General features: G+C 33.8%; 1 protein-coding gene across 2 annotated transcripts in view; it reads right to left on the reverse strand.

The window, feature by feature from the left end:
* Positions 1-17,328, reverse strand: part of Lrp6 (LDL receptor related protein 6) — a 200,023-nt gene that overhangs the window by 97,409 nt on the left and 85,286 nt on the right. For both annotated transcript variants that reach the window (XM_046435533.2, XM_046435532.2), the window contains exons 6-7: positions 16,501-16,897; positions 15,310-15,481 (exon numbers count right to left, since the gene is read on the reverse strand). In XM_046435533.2, the coding sequence (XP_046291489.1) occupies positions 15,310-15,481; positions 16,501-16,897 (569 nt within the window). The remainder of the gene's footprint in view (positions 1-15,309; positions 15,482-16,500; positions 16,898-17,328) is intronic.

Raw genomic sequence — 17,328 nt, forward strand, 5'->3', positions numbered from 1 at the left:
TAACAAATTAAACTAATTTTGCTGAATACTACATTCAAAGGTTAGCCATCAAACTAAAATTTAATTGTTGATCTAAGATTTTTTTTGGCTTTAGTCATAGTGAGGATTGAACCCTCATACATATTAGGCAACTTGATAAACTAAATTATTTTGAGTCTGAGTCGCTCAGACTAGCCTCCAATCTGCAAGCCTCTTACTTTAGTTTATCAAGTAGCTGAGATTACCAAACATTGATTTTGTTAATTCAGCTAGTGGAAAACTGATCTAAGCAATGTTAGACTATTTATGGTCTTTATGGATGCCAATTTGTTGGAGCACTCTCTGTTATAGTAGTAGTACTATGTCTGTCAATGAATATCTTCACTGGACCCAAGCAGAGGTGTTAGTGCTATGTAGGTGTGTTCTAAATACAGCCCCACCCCCCAGAGTTCTGAAATATAGCTGGCCCCAATTTAAACAGAAATTGGAAATGCTTTGCTAACCATATTCTATATTTAAAATAAGATATTTCTTTTTAGCACAAACAATCTAAACATGGTGGCAAAGGTCAATGAGATGTCCCTGACATAATAGCTTTGTCCTGTCATTCTCCTTAGTGGGCTTTCAGATGCAACTTGTTTTTATAGTTTTCTTTGTCCTAGAATTGAATTCCTGCTGCAGGGAAATAACCTGCTTCATGCTGTCCCCTCTGAGTTCCAATGTGTTTTTTTCTGCCTCATTCAAAGCATTTCTTTCATAAGCAGTCAAATATATTGTGTGCATCTTTTATTCTATGCTTCTGTATGTTATTTGATTCTGGAAAACCTTTATCGTTTGTCAAAATTCAAATTCTTCCAGATGGATTTCAAATACTATTTTCTGAAATTTTTCCTGATTACGTATAAACCGGAGAGGGTGTCTTTGTGGTTTTCATATGAAGAGTTTACCTTCCTGATAGATTGTGGTAATCCCTTAGCACTAAGAGGCCCTGTTCCAAATGCTTAGCATTTATCATATCTTCTATGGTGATTTGCATTCTTTAGATGTCATTGTTGATGTTATTTGATTTGGGGGGAGATGGGGTGAGGGTCTAGTAGAGCAATAAAAGGAGACTCCAACCTGATCCTTTTGTTTAATCTTTTATTACTTTGTGTTAACTAACAAAAGCAAATAACAAAAATAGGCATAGGAAATGGGAATAAGGTGCCCAGGAAATAGAAAGTTCTATATTGGTTTTATTGTTTATTTTAACAGACCATTATCACATAGTCTTTTCTATTTATTGATTGATTTTTATTTTGAAGCACTGTAGTTTAATAATTAAATTTAGCTATTTACATTTAAGGACCAAAGCATTTCAGTAATAATTTTAACCAGCAGGAACTAGCATTTACAAAGCACCTACTATATCTGATATTGTATGGTATATTTAACATTATTTTATTTAATCTTTAAATAATTCAGTGATGGTAGTGACTCCCTCTCTGTTTCACATGTGAGAAATTGCCCAAGAGTATTCAATGAATGATAGAGCTTATATTTGAAATCCAAATTTTAATTTCTGACACAAATCATTTGCTGATCATGTAAGATCTACATTCCTCAACCCCTAAAGGGGATTGAACTCAGAGCCTTTTGTGCAGGCTCATGAACACTCTACACTGAGCTACTTCCTCAAGACTTTTGGGGGAGGTGTGTGATGGGATACTGGGGATTGAACCCAGGGCCTTGTGTGTGCTAGAGAAACACTCAACCACGGAACTGCATCTCCAGCTTACCCCCAGAGTTAATGGGATGCTCTATGTAAGTAAGAGTTTCAGGAAGAAGAAAAGGGAGCAAAGGACTTAAGAAAAAAAAATAAGGAAAGGGGAGAGGTATTCAGCAATACCTATTCAACAAATGTAATAAGGATTTTAGAATGGCATCAGCCAGAAACTAAAATATCTGAAAAGCTACAACTGAAGATATTTTGTTTTATCCATTAGAAAACAGGCCATTCCAGGTACTCCTTACTCTCTTATTTTTAAAGCAAAAACTAATAAAAGGTTTTATGTTCTCCACTCCCGATTTTCTTCCTTCCCTTTTCTTTGGGAGGAGGAGAAAGGACAGGAATGAAGTAAGATACTAAAACAAGATACATCAATTCCTGTCCATTTCAAATTAAACAATGTAATTAAGATGTGCTAAAGAGTTTTAAAACAATTTTATTATCACATTGTTTCTTCTAATTCCCTCTCTTTCTGTTCTCATCTGTTGCACATGTTACAAAGGGATGGGTCTGAAATAGTTCTTTCCAAGAGAAATAGAATACAATCCATAAATGTGGACTATGTGTTAATTTTTAGTTTTTCAAGAAGCCACATTTTAAAAAGTGAAAGGGAGCAGAGAATAATCTTAATAATGCTATATGTCTTACTTAATCTAACATATCCCAAATGAAAACATTTCAAGATATAATATTAAAGTAGTTTAAGATCTTATGAGGTCTTTGATGTTAGTTAGGTCTTTTTATTATGTATTTACTTAAAGTACATCTCAATTCAGACTAGTTATCTTTTTAGTACTCCATAGCTACATCTGGCTAGTGGTACATATTGGATTGTACAGATTAGAATTTCACATTGGTGACAATATAGCCTACAATGAAATTAATCTGTTCCTATTTTATAGATCATACTTGTTACCTTCAGGCTTGGCCTACAGCTATCATGCTCAGAAAGTCATGAACAATTAAATGTTGTTCATTTGGTCTTTCCCTCCTCCCAGCTATCTGATACTTAATTCCACTACAGGTTAAACTAACCACTCCCCAAAAAAGTCTCTAATGAAAAAAACCAAAGAAGTTTCTTCTTATATCACATTTACAAGTTTGCATTTCAAAACACAGTCTGACATTTGTAAGAGTAACAAACAAACAAACCCTAATTCTTCCATTTCTTTGAAGTATCAAGAAAAAAGTTACATCAATGAATCCATTTCCACCATTTCCTTGGCACTTCCCTTAAGACATGTTGTACTCTATATTAGCCTGGTACTGGTATTAGTTGAAGCTAGGTGGTTCATGTTGATCTTTAGTCTGCTTTCTATATATCTAAAATTTTCCATAAATTAAAAAAAAATGAAAGAAAGAAAAATAAGGGGTAAGAGCACTTGAATAACAGCAATATTAATGATGATGATAACTGTTGTTATAAATAAATGCTTTTGTCATTTTTGTTGCTAATATGATGTGGAAAGCATATTAAGGATTCTCTGAAGAGATTAAAGGACTGACAGCTTAAACAAAATCTGACTGTGAGACTTTGCATCTGCAGAACTAGACATTACCCTTTATACAAAGTCCAATGATTTTTTTCTGAAATCCTCCATTACTTTTGCAGAGTTGTCACATGTGTTAGAAAACTGGCTTCTCCACTATTTGGCCATACAATCTCTTTCTAATAGGCAGAAGCAACTTGGTGGGTGAAGCAAGAACACACTGCTGTGTCTCAAAGAAAATCACTATTATAGTTATATCCAACAAGTAACAGTTTTAGACAGGTTACTAGGTTTGTAAATATGGATTTAAGTCCCTTATGTTTAAAATAAAATAAAAAATAGTTGGGGCTGGGGTTATAACTCAGTGGCAGAGCACTTGCCTCGCACATGTGAGGCACTGGGTTCTATCCTCAGCACCACATAAGAATAAATAAAATAAATAAAGACATTGTGTCCATATTTTTTTTAAAATAAATAAATAGTTGTAAAAGCTTATTTGAACATTCTGAACCCAGAACAAATGAAAAACTTTAGGTGAAGATTAACCTCATGCTTTAAAAGTGGAGTCAGTGCTAATTAAATCTGGCAACTCTTGAGAGTATGCTTTACTGCATTACCTCAGAATGGTTTAATTAGTTAAACTGAAATTAGGCTTCTGTCATTTCTAAAATCTAACTCCAAATCTGTACTAGAAACTCCAGTGGTTTCATCTGATTCAACCACATTGTGGCCTGAATTTAAAATTCTCAGGCACCCCCAAATATTGTAAACCACACTGAGAATATAGGCTACAACAGGAAGTTGATGTAGGTTAACCATAATATTATCTGCACAAAGACAAGGTAAGGGCAAACTTTCTACAGATATCACATCCAGTTTTCAGCAGTTTCATCGGCTCATTAAATATCAAGACAGAATTACCCATGAAATCTTGGAATGCAGCCAGTCTACTACCAAAATTGCTGCTATGTAACTTCACTTGACTAAACACGTTCAAGCAACAGATGACAGCAAGACAACCAAGCACCCATTATGAAATGAACAGTAGTGGGAATGCTAGAGTTCCAGACAGTAAACTCAAATTATGTTCAAAATAAACCATTTTTTAAATATTCCAGACAATATCCAAAACAAGAAGTTGATTAAAAGTTTATGCATGAGAGAGAGATGATTAGAGGCTAGGGAAGTGTATTTTTTCTTTAATACAACTTTATGGGATACAAAATAATTGAATATAAATGGAATTTAATAAAAATAGAATAAACATCTATGGAAATAAGATTTCAATGATGCCAAATCTCACAGAGGTGACAAAGAGAAATGTTTTCTACTCAGTAGGTAAAGTAAATAGATACCATGCACCTGTTAAAAGACTACAAAGAAATTATGGCATTTGCAGGTAAATGAATGGAGTTGGAGAATATCATGCTAAGCCAAGTAAGCCAATCCCCCCAAACCAAAAGCTGAATATTCTCTCTGATAAGTGGATGCTGATCCATAATAAGGGTGGGGGTGGGGATGGAGGAATTTTGATGGAGTAAATGGGAGGGAATGGTGGGGAGGGGGAATGGGGGCAGGAAAGATGGTGGAATGAGATGGATATCATTACCCTAAATTACATGTATGACTGAACATATGGTGGGACACTACATTGTGTATATCCAGAGAAATGAAAAGTTATGCTGCAACTGTGTACGATAAATCAAAATGCATTCTGTTCTCATATATACCTAATTATAATTAATTAATTAATTTTTTTAAAGGGCAGGAAGAACAGAAGAAATACAACTGGTCAACAAATATATATAAATATATCAGTTAAGAGAAATACAAATTAAAACTACACTAAGATTCCATCTCACTCCAGTCAGAATGGCAATTATCAAGAACACAAGTAACAATAAACACTGGTGAGGATGTGTGGGAAAAGGTACACTTTTACACTGTTGGTGAAACTGCAAATTGGTGCAACTACTCTGGAAAGCAGTATGGAGATTCCTCAGAAAACTGGAATGAAACCACCATTTGACCCAGTTATCTCATTCCTTGGTTTATACCCAAAGAACTTAAAATCAGCACACTACAGTGACACGACCACATCAATGTTTATAGCAGCTCAATTCATAATAGCTAAACTATGGAATCAGTTTAGGTGCCCTTCAACAAATGAATGGATAAAGAAAATGTGGTACAATTACACAATGGAATACTACTCAGCTATAAAGAGAAATGAAATTATGGAATTTGCCAGTAATTAGATGGAACAGGAGACTATCATGCTAAGTGAAATAAGCCAATCCCAAAGAACCAAAGGCCAAATGTTTTTTCTGATATGCAGATGCTAAATCACAATAAGGGGGTGGGAGAGTAGGGAAGATTAGAAGTACTTTGGATTACACAAGGGAGAATGAAGGGAAGGGAAATGAGAATAGGAAAGAAAGAATGAATCGAACATTAATTTCCTGTGTTTACCAATGTAATTCCACATCATGTACAACAACAAGAATGGGAAGTTACACTCCTTATACATATAATGTGTCAAAATATATTCTACTGTCATGTATAACTAGTAAAAAAAATAAAATCAAAAAGAGCCGTAAGTTACAGTGCTATGTTCAAACCATCTTAACCTGTTAAGTTCAAGACATATCATATGAATTCATACAAGTGATTTTTAGTATGAAAGAAGAACAAAAGTAGCATAGCTATACCAGGTAGTTTTATAATATTTTTTGTAAGAATCATGCTTAGAATACTAAACATCTGCAATTCACTATGCTCTTTTTGAGATTCAGAATTATTAAGGTTATCAAATTTTTCTAAAATCTGAATTATTTGGTAAAATTACATAATTAAGAACTGTTTTCCAAATAAAGGCATTACTATGATGAATATCAACAACACCTTGATCAATTATACTCAATTGCTTCACAAGATACTTCTCTGAGAGCCCTACTATCTTGAAGTCCCACATAAATCCTAAGGGAGAAAACATCATGTAAACAAAGGAAAACTGTCTCCTTCCCTTTCATTTTTTTCAAGCACAATCAGAACAAATTTTATCTGAAACTTGAGTTAAAAAAAAATAGGTTAGTAATAAAAGGCAGACTGCTCCAGTACCGATACAAAAAAGCTTATGCCCAAATACTGAATTTTAAATATTATTATTCTTAAAAAAAAAAAACAAAACACAGGGCTCCTTGGAGAACTAGCTGATGGGCTGAGACAGGAGTAATGTAAGATAAAGCTGGAATATGTTGTTGTTCTGGAAAGTACTTTTAAAATGATGGTGGCTCCTCAAAAAAATTAAAAGACAGAATTACTCATACATATAGTTCCACAATCTCACTTCTGGGTATACATCCAAAAGAACTGAAATCAGGATCTTAAAGAGATCTTTGCACTCCCACATTTGTTGTATTACAATTCACAACAATAAAAAAGTAGAAGTAATACTGATGTACATCAACAGATGAGCAGATTAAATGTGGTATATAAACACATTAGAATACCATTCAGGCTTAATAACAAAAAAAAAGAGGAAATACTGTCACAGACTACAACACAGATGAAACTTGAGAACAATGCTTAGTAAAATAAATTATTTGTGAAAAGAAAAATACATGATTCACTTTTATGAGGTATCTATAAAGTACTTAAACTCTATAAAGTACTTAACACACAGTAGAATGGTGGTTGCCAGAGAGTGGTGGTTGGAGAAAAGGAAAAGAGGAGATGGCTATAGTTTCAGTCTTGCAAGAAGACAAAATTCTAGAGAGCTACTGACAATAATGTGTATACAGTCGATACTACTGTACTGCACAATTAAAAATGTTGAGATGAAACATTTATATTACGTGGTTTTCATCACAATTAAAAAAGATGGGGGACTGGTATTATGGCTCAGTAGTAGAGCACTACTGAGCATGTGTGAGGTCCTGGGTTCAATTTTCAGCATCACATAAAGAAAAAAATACAGGTATTGTGTCCATCTACAACAACAACAAAAAAAAGGTATTTAAAAGATGGGGCATGTGAAAAGGATAGAAAAGTCAACTAAAAGATGGTTTGGGGGGCTGGGATTATGGCTCAGTGGTAGAGCACTCATCTAGCATGTGCGAGGCCCTGGGTTCAATCCTCAGCACCACATAAAAATAAATAAATAAGATAAAGGTATTGAGTCCAGCTACAACTTAAAAAAAAAAAAAAAAGATGGTTTTCTATGTCAAATCTTTGACAATTCCTGCAACAGTAATCATAAGGAGATATAACCTCTAGAATAAAATAAACATCCATGCATACTGTTGTAAGTAAATAATTTATTAAGTGAACAGGGGAGAAGGGATAGCACTTCCTTACAAAATTCCAATTAATAAACACAGCAAGAGTGACAGAAAAAAGCATCAACATTAATAACTGCATTGATTATGTAAAATGAACCTGGGTACAAGATATTATCCTTTTTCTAAGTCTGAAATTATTTCAAAGTGAACAGTAAAAAATAAGACAGAAGAGTACAACACAAAAAGTACTGTATAAGAATTAGGAAACCAAATTCTATTCTTTCTAAATAGAAAGATATATAACTTGGAGCAACAAAAAAATGCTGAACAAAAAGGATCCAGTATTGCTGAATTTTCAGTGAGACACCTGGATAGAAAGAGGAAATGTTGGGAGTGGGGAACACTATGTAGAAAGAAATCCAAAAACAGCTTTTTTTTAATTCAAATAAAATAAACTTTGAAAATCTATGAAACATATTTAGTTACTATCTGCACACTAGTGAAATCTATGTGGCACAGAAGGACTTTTTCTATATTCTAGGAATAACACAGTAGCTAAACAAAAGCAATATTATATATTTTCACAAAATATAAAAACCAAGTTATCACAGTCAATTCAAAAATAAAAATAAACAGAAACAAAAAAATCTGAACAGAGGCTACATTAATTACAGACAGCCTCTAATTTTATTTCTACTTAAAAACCTTAAAAGTCTGATGGATTTCTAATGCTCAAAATTATAAGTGAAATGCTAAAACAATACCATTCTACCAAAAATATGATAAATGATTTCAAATCAAACCTAATGACAAGTTTATAACACCATGAATGAAGAGTTTGGAAAGTCTATGTTGGAGTTCAGTAAAAAAAAAAATTACAGATCTGCATTATTACATTCTTTCCAATTCTAAATTTTTTGCACACCACACTTAAAGAGTAGAAAACAAACTGAAAGAAAATTCTTTGTTCATCATAGATAACTCTAAAAATAAGTAGACCCAGAATCTTTAAATAGCTGTTGATAACTTTAAACTGAAACATTAAAATACCTACCAGCTATGCTTCCCAAGTTTAAATTACTATGACCTTTGCCATTTTCTGTCCACCTACCCTTTCCAATCATTCTAAAAACAATAAAAATAAAACATCTATGACCTTTTACAATGATAGTAGGTTCCCACTAGTCTAAATAATCTTCGGACTGAAAAACAATATTTTATATGGACTCCCTTTAAAAAAAGACACATTAATATGCTTGGCAAGGATCAAATAACAGCTTTAAAACACTTATTAAAACTTAACAACCATGTTAGTAATGGAGTAGACTGTATATAGGTGAGTACAAAATCTAAATGGATATTATTTCAGTAAAATTAAGTTACTAAAGTTTGAAACCCCTAACAAGAAGTTCTCTTTAACTAGGGAGTACATCCATAGCAAATAAGGAAGAGTTGAAAGAAAAAAACAAAATACTCATATCATCTGTGTTATAAATTTTTTTTGACATTCTCCCAAAGTGAAGTAGACTATCCATTCTTAAACTAAGACAACAGTTAATACAGTAACACTGGAAAAGCTACAACTACAAGGAATCTTATATATTATCTGGTTCAAAGGATCTTATTGTCCAAAATACAAAGACCAGAAATCATGAGTATTATCTAAGGTCACCCTGTTGAATGGGGGAGGGGAGTGTCAAACAAAAACTAAGGTAGGGTCCAATACTATAAAATGTTTCAATAGGTCTGCGGTTGTAGCTCAGGATAGGGCACCTGCCTCACACAAGTGAGGCACTGGGATCAATTCTCAGCACTGCATATATATAAATAAAAATAAAGTTCCAGGGCTGGGGTTGTGGCTCAGTGGCAGAGAGCTTGCCTCCCACATGTGAGGCATTGGGTTCAATCATAAGCACACATAAAAACAAAACAAAATAAAGGTAATGTGGCCATATATTATTTTATTTTATTTTTTAAAATATTTAGTTTTTAGTTGTAGTTGGACACAATACTTTTATTTTATGTGGTGCTGAGGATCAAACCCAGGGCCTAACACGTGCTAAGTGAGTGCTCCACCGCTGAACCACAACCCCAGCCCCCCATCTATAATTTTAAAATATATATTTTTAAAAATTTAAAGACTTTTTTAAATTAAAAAAAAAATAAAGGTCCATTGACAACTTAAAAAACTGTTTCAATAAAATTTAGATACCAGCTCAGAGGCCAAGTCAGGAGGATCAAAGTTCAAAACCTGCCTCAGCAATAGCAAAGCTTTGCAACTCAGTGAGACCCTGTCTCTAAATAAAATACAAAATAGGGCTGGGGATGTGGCTTAGTGATTGAGTGCCCCTTAGTTCAATGTCCAGTATCAAAAATTTAAAAAAGATTTAGAGATTACCACTCTTTACTACTAAATACTGTTATAAATTGCTACAAAAGTAGGACATTAAAAACAATATTCTTTTCCTTCATGAGTTACAAAAACCAAAGGAATAAAGTATTTTAAAAATAATCACATTGAAACTAAAAACACTTCCACAAATATTCAATGGTTTTACATTAAACATGAATTGAAAAAGTATAACAGTAGTACACTTTATTTGTTGACCTTTTTGGGGGGTTTGGGGTTATATATTTATTTATTTTATTTTTTGTGTTACTGGAGACTGAATCCATGGCCTTGCACATACTAGGTAAACACTCTGCCAATGAGCTACATCCCCAGCCCAACAGTTCATTTTAAAAAATGGTTCAAAGGCAAGTTCAAACTTGATCACTAAAGTGCTAAGTCTTAACTTGTATCTAATTATCTTAATTTTACGAAACTATCCAAAAACTCCTAATTGAGGCAAAGCATTTTGTTTGGTGAGGCTCTAGGGTTTGCCACGGCAGTTCAGGACAGCATAATTACACCTATCGTCAAGTAAGTTTCTCTGATTATATACTTGAAATTGTTTTTTTTTAAAAAAAGAGCTAGGATAAGCAGAGTGAAAAATGAGACAATAGCATATAACTGAATGATGTACTGCTTTGGTTACTGAGGTTATAACAAGTTAAATGATGCTGTGATAACTGTATATAAAAGGAATTCACAAATTCATTTTCATGAGATACATTCCCACCAAAAAAACCTGCAAAATGATATAATACAACAACACCATATTCAGAACTCAATGAATACAGGTCTGCAATCAAAGTACTCTGGTGACAAATCTAATGATAAAGTTTATCAATCATTTTGTGATCATATGACATAAAGATGGGGGAAGAATACATATTCACACACACATACATATGTGTGGTAAAATAGCAGAAATGGACAAAAGATTCAGAAGCTGAAGTTCACTATCTCAGAGATTTCTCAAACTGAAAGTATAATCAATTTTAAGGAAGACTGAATGTTATGAACTGGCCAAGATTCAAAAGGATTTCTTGTTGATACTTGCTATATAATCAGAAAAACTTATCTCAACAATAGATAATTGTTACTATTATTTAAGAAAATTAATCCTAGAAATCAACAGTAGGAAAAATCATAAAAAGATCCTTGTGTGTTTTGACAGACTTTCACAATATGCCAGCTAAAGATTCCAGACAAAGAAATTCCTTCAAAAAGAAATCTGAATACTTGGGAAACAAATTTCCTTATTAGGGTATTGATAAAACAGAGGAAGCTGTCATCAGAGGAAAATGTAGCCCTGCAATTTCAGGCTTAGAATATGAAACAGAACATTCACCAAATGCCAAGTTTTTTCAGCACACATCATAGACAATAATACACTCTTTATTCAAAAATTCTTGGCATTAAAAGTTCTAATAATCTCTGTCTGTTTCCCAACAAAGTTGTGCCAGGTGTAATTAGATTTGCACATAACTACCTATGAATATTATATCCTCTAAAGTAAGGAAACTTATATTAACAGAGATTTTGAATAAATCCTCAAGATCTTAAAGTAGACTTGAAAAGCTCTCTTTTTACCTGTAACTGCCGGGTGTTGCAGCACTGTCAGCAAAGCTCAGAAATAAAGGGGTGGGAGAAAGAAGATTTAACATGAATTTTTTTTCAGTTAAAGTGGAATACAATGAGAAAAGCATCCTCAAGAAAATACAAGCAAGCTAACAATACGTACTGAATTTTATATCATGGCAAGGAATGCTTTACACTTTCAAATACCAATAACATTTCTTTGCTATTGGAAAGCAGTACTGTAGATCCTAGGTACAACAGATGTTTTGGGCAGAAAAAAATGACTAAATGAGAATGTTCTTAAGATGCATTTTATTCTGAGTACTGTAGGGTCATGCAAAATAAAGGCTTCCACTAGCAGAAAAGTGTTCTTCCTATTAATACAGGAGGCCCTAGAGCACTAATAAAAACTAGAAGGTGCTGGAACACAACACAAAAAAAGTAAACTAGAAAGTTTGTTTGTAAAAGGCAATGAAATCATTTCAATGTAATGAAAAACAAAAAGAAACAAGTACCAGTCAATACCTTCTAAATAACACCTAGAGATAAGTGGCCAATATCAGCTGACAAGTGAAGACATATCTTCACATATACATTTTTATATTAAAGCAGCATATCCACCATCTTTTTTTTTTATTGTGACATCATTAGCAATGCCCTAGGTATAGCTTCTCTTTCCGAAAACTGATGTTACTTACATCTGAGGTAAATCTATTAATTCTTTCTAAAACCCTATAACAATAAGTGAAACAATCAAGTTTGAAATCCATAGTTCCCCATTCCTTTACCCTGATAACCGAATTCTTAGATCTAAACCCTAATATAGCCAGCATTTAGCCACATCGCTACCTATAAAAAGAGAAAGGAAGAAGCTGATCCAAGGCATCCCCACCAAGGAAACAATAACCTGAGTGAATGAGCATTCTGAACTCTTCCCAAGGGCTCCACTCAAAACATAAGAGCCTTACACTGCCATACAATAATTCACATTAACAATTCACCAAACAACTCCTTTTCTTCTCACGTGTACTATTAACACATACATAGCAGTCTGTTCCCATATAAAAATTTGAAGTCTTCTAGAAAAGGACAGGGTTACCACAATCACAACCTGATACTCTTTTACAGTCCCATTCCATTCATGGTCATGACAAAGCTGTAAGGGACTACTTCTTGAGGTAAAAAAGTGGGGTTTTTGTTGTTGTTGTTGTTTGTTGGCTGTTGGTTGGTTGGCTGTAGTTTATTTTTCCCAGGGTTACTTTACCACCAAGCTATACTCTGGCCCTTTCTATTTATTTATTTCTTTAGACAGGGTTTCACTGAGTTGCCAAGGCCGTCCTTGAACTTGTGATCCTCCTGTCAGTCTCCCCCATCACTGGAATTACAGGTGTGTACCACTGCACATGGCTTAAAAGCATTTTAAAAATTGTATTTCTTTCAAAAAGTTTACAAATTCAATATTTTCTACCTACAACCAAGTAAAAAAGAGATGAAACGGTGGTGACAGTTGTTCCCATAACTGCTACAATTCTCAGGATGAAAAACTTAAGTATTTCTCAAATTACACAAGATTAATTTAGATGAAGAGCTTTGCTTTCTTTAGTTTGTCATGTACAGGCAATTTTACTCATTGTAGAGAAGAGAACAAGTAATAATATCTGCTCTACTATTTCCTAGAGCCTATGAAAGGAAAACAACAAAAGTTTTTGTTAAACTAGTTAAAGTTCATCAGAATCTCCAGGAGAAACAATAAGGGGAAGTCCTATGTATATAGTTTAATGAAAGTACATTCACCACTAACACCAAACAACCTGTCATTAAGAAGACAAATAACAAACAGTTATGTGCTAGAAATCTGGAAGAAAAATAAGGTAGGTTAAGGATGCCGGTTCCACTTAGGGAAGAAGGAAAGAAGAGGTGAGGGATCAATGACACCACTGTTCACTTATACAGGTCAATTCAAAAAGACAGAACAAGGAGGCCAGAAGGAATACTAATTTTAAGACCTGTTCTCGGGCTGAGGATGTGGTTCAAGCGGTAACACGCTCGCCTGGCATGCACGGGGCGCTGGGTTGGATCCTCAGCACCACATAAAATAAAATAAAGATGTTGTGCCCACCGAAAACTGAAAAATAAATATTAAAAAAAATTCTCTCTCTCTCTCTCTCTTTAAAAAAAAAAAAAAAGACCTGTTCTCACTGTGAACTAAAGAAAATAAATTCTGTTTAATTAATATTTTATATTGTTAAATGAATATTCATTTTTAATCACTGCTACTCAGAACCTAAACTCTTTTCTTTTTCTGACTCCCTCCTTAAAAAGTTGTGATATGGAATAAATTGCTATATATAAAGTATTAAATATACCTAAAGTGGGGAAAATAAGACTTGAGAATTTCCCATTAAGAAATAATGCTTTTATTTTCAAGCTAATCAAAAAGTTATAAGAAGCTTAAAAAAAAGACTAAATGTGGAATTTTAAAAATCCCTATGAGATAATAAATCAAGTGTTCTTTCCTGATGTAAATTTCATTGCTACAGACATGCTTCTAGTACACTTGGGCTTTAAACTGTTTTCCTAATGGTAACACATTCAAGTATGGTCCATGGCTGAGGAACAACACACAATAGTGAACTGGCTGGAATTAGGTGGGTAATTTGTACTCAAGCTGATCCAAATTAAGTTAACAGTGTATCTGAAAAGTAAATCCATCACCTGTGTCTCATTAGCACTGTCCTCCAAGATTCAAACACTAGCTTGGATTTAAGAAGGAGGTAAGGAAGTACAGTGAAACACAACAGGGAGAAATTTTATATAGTTAGTATATACAGGATTTTCTGTTAATGGAAACCCGGTGCAAAAATAAGAGATGCCATTTTCAGTGTCTGGGCCTGGTGGAATACTAATGGATTTCTTCTATTCCAACTTTCCACTCTGGAAGAAAATCCCTTTAATTCATTATTCCCTCAGAGTTCCTAGAGCATCACAGAACCACCTTCCTAAAATAACTGGTCTAGAGCCTAAATTTTCTATATGTAAGATATGTGCAGTGGCTCCCTGAAGAGCCATTCAAGGCCCTTCCTTACATGAGAAGGAGGAAGTCATGCATCCCTCAAAGGAAAAATAAGATTCTAACTCTGTCTTAAGTTTGTGATACATGAAACCTTTGACACAGCCTAACTCAAACTGTGAATTTTAAACGTTACATCAATATCAAGGATATATTTACAAACCACTGTGATAAAATATTCATTACTGGTTATTTTCACCATAATTCTATCTGATTGCCACAAACAACTTTACCACTTGGTAAATATTTTTCCTAAGCTTTGGTTAATTAATCTCTCTCCCATACAGTCCACAAATTAATTTAAAAAGTGTTTATATGTAACCACTTAATATTTAATATATTTCACCTCCTGCCTTTATACCAGTAACACCAACAAAAGTTACATACACATATGGGCTTTATTTTCCCAAATTAGGACAGCCAGCTCTTCCAGTAACAGAATAAAATTTTAGTTTGCTAAAACTGCCTATTGGAAATTCAGGACATGGCTTTATCCAAAATGAGGACAATCACATTAGCTTTTAAGACTAGAAATAAATGAACCTCCCTTTCTCATACCAGCCTAACCTGGAAATCATGGGACTAGGTGGAAGATAATACATTATCCCTAGAAACATGAAATCAAGTAAAACTTCTAAAAGACACCTTCCGTACCCCAGAAAACTACTAAGAGGCCAGAGTATCTGCACCAAATTACTACCAAGTCAAAAACATACAAAACTGGTTTTAAAGTAAAAAAGTAAGAAACAAACCTCAATTTTGTCTGTTTTGGCATCTCCCCAGTATATTTTGCTTTCATCATAATCCAAGGCTAAACCATTTGGCCAACCAAGAGAAGTATTAACCATCACTACTCGATCAGAACCATCCAGAGCTGCTCGCTCAATTTTCGGGATTTCTCCCCAGTCAGTCCAATACATGTACCTGCAGAAGTATACAGAAATTGAACCTAAAATAGAAAATAGAAGTGATATCCACAACACATATTACACTGTTATCATGAGTCAATGCCATAGAAGGAAAAGGAAATAACACATACATAGTCTTCACATGTGAAGATTATGTTTAAGAAACTTATAATAGAAGTAGATAAGCTTGCAGGGAATGTTCAGATAGAACACTGTTTCTACACTGATCCTGAAAATGCTTCCCAATAAGATTCCATATTTATTCATGATTTTTTAAAAAATATTGTGTGCCTCTTCCCATGAACTTTCTTGATGCTTATCATTCTCTGACAAAAAAGTTATCCTAGTAGGAATATCCAGATGACAAAATGAATTCGTCTAATTCTCCCTGAAAAGCCAAGTCATTCCTGTGGCTTCTGGATGATTATTGGTATACAATGAGGTATAATAATTTGTCACTATGTTCATCCCCAGAATGAATCCCACAATAACATTTGGAAGTATGTAGAAAGTTGTGCTACCTCAGACCAAAGTCCGGGTGGTATGCTCCCCGCCTCCCCCCAAAAAATGGAGTAAAGCTATATGGCCTCACAAGGTTTTAGAAACCAAATCATTCATATATTTGGAGAAATATGAAGTAAGATAATATTTTTACCATAAATACTGAAATGGAATGAAATTAAATCTTCAACAGGAAGGGAAAGAATTCTGAAAATAATTTCTTTCCACATTTTTCATGGTCATGATGCAATCTGAGCAAAATCTGCAGACAACACCCAAAGTCAGCAAATATGGACTTAATTTAGAAAGATAAATTATTTAAGACATCTGAGGCAAAAAAAAAAAAAAAAAACCCTAGAAATTCTCTAACTTGAGATTTTATTCCAATCATTATATTCTAAAAACAGCCATTAAAAAACTATTTATTAAAACTAACATAAACTTTATGTATTTCACATTGTCTGAGTTGATGTTTTTAGATGCCTGCAGGAAACACAAACACCAGACATATTTACTATCAGCAGAGTTTCTTACCCAACCATAGGATCTAATACAATAGCCCGGGGTTCTTCTAAGTCCTCTGAAATCAAGATTTTCCTCATGGTTCCATTGAGCCGTGTCACTTCTATCCGATCAGTACCAGTATCAGTCCAGTAAAGATTTCGTGCAACCCAGTCGACAGCAATACCATCAGGGTGGGCAATTTGAGCAGTAACCACAAACTGACTGCTAGATCCATCTATGAAGGAGCGGCGTATAGCTCTCACTTCATCATCAGTCCAGTAAATATAGCCTTCCACAGGATCATAATCTATGGCAATAGCATGACGGATGTCTTCTAACTGCAGAACAATGTCTGTAAAATCTGGTGTATCCAAAGAAATACGTCTCAAATCTGTCCTGCGGGCTAAAAGTAATAATTCAGTAGCACCTAAAACAACAAAGTGAAATGAAAGGAAAAAAAAAAAAATCACTTGAAAGCCACAGCCAAAATTTAGCCTCTCTAAAGAAAGAACGCAGAACTTCTTTAAGAAATATAAAATACATGAGTACAAAAGGAAATTAGTTCTCTTTAAAGTAGAAATGAAAACTAACACAATGAAATAGAAAGAGTTTATTTGAGGTCAAGCTCTATAATGGCTAACCTCTCCAAATAAAGAATTGGACGAATTAATGAAAACACTTCCTGGTTTCATTAATTAGATACCCAGCTATCTAATTACTTATTAAATGTAATCAAAAATGACTAAGTAATTTCTGAGTAGCTAAATATTTAAAGGAAGAAGGAGATGTAGGATACAGAGCCTTTGTTCAAGAAGCATGTTTTGAAAGCTACAGAAATCAAGGACAAAAATCTTTGAG

Source organism: Marmota monax, unplaced genomic scaffold, assembly GCF_021218885.2.
Source record: "Marmota monax isolate L192 unplaced genomic scaffold, Marmota_monax_Labrador192_F-V1.1 WCK01_AAM20220418_F8-fsc00012, whole genome shotgun sequence".
Classification (NCBI taxonomy): domain Eukaryota; kingdom Metazoa; phylum Chordata; class Mammalia; order Rodentia; family Sciuridae; genus Marmota; species Marmota monax.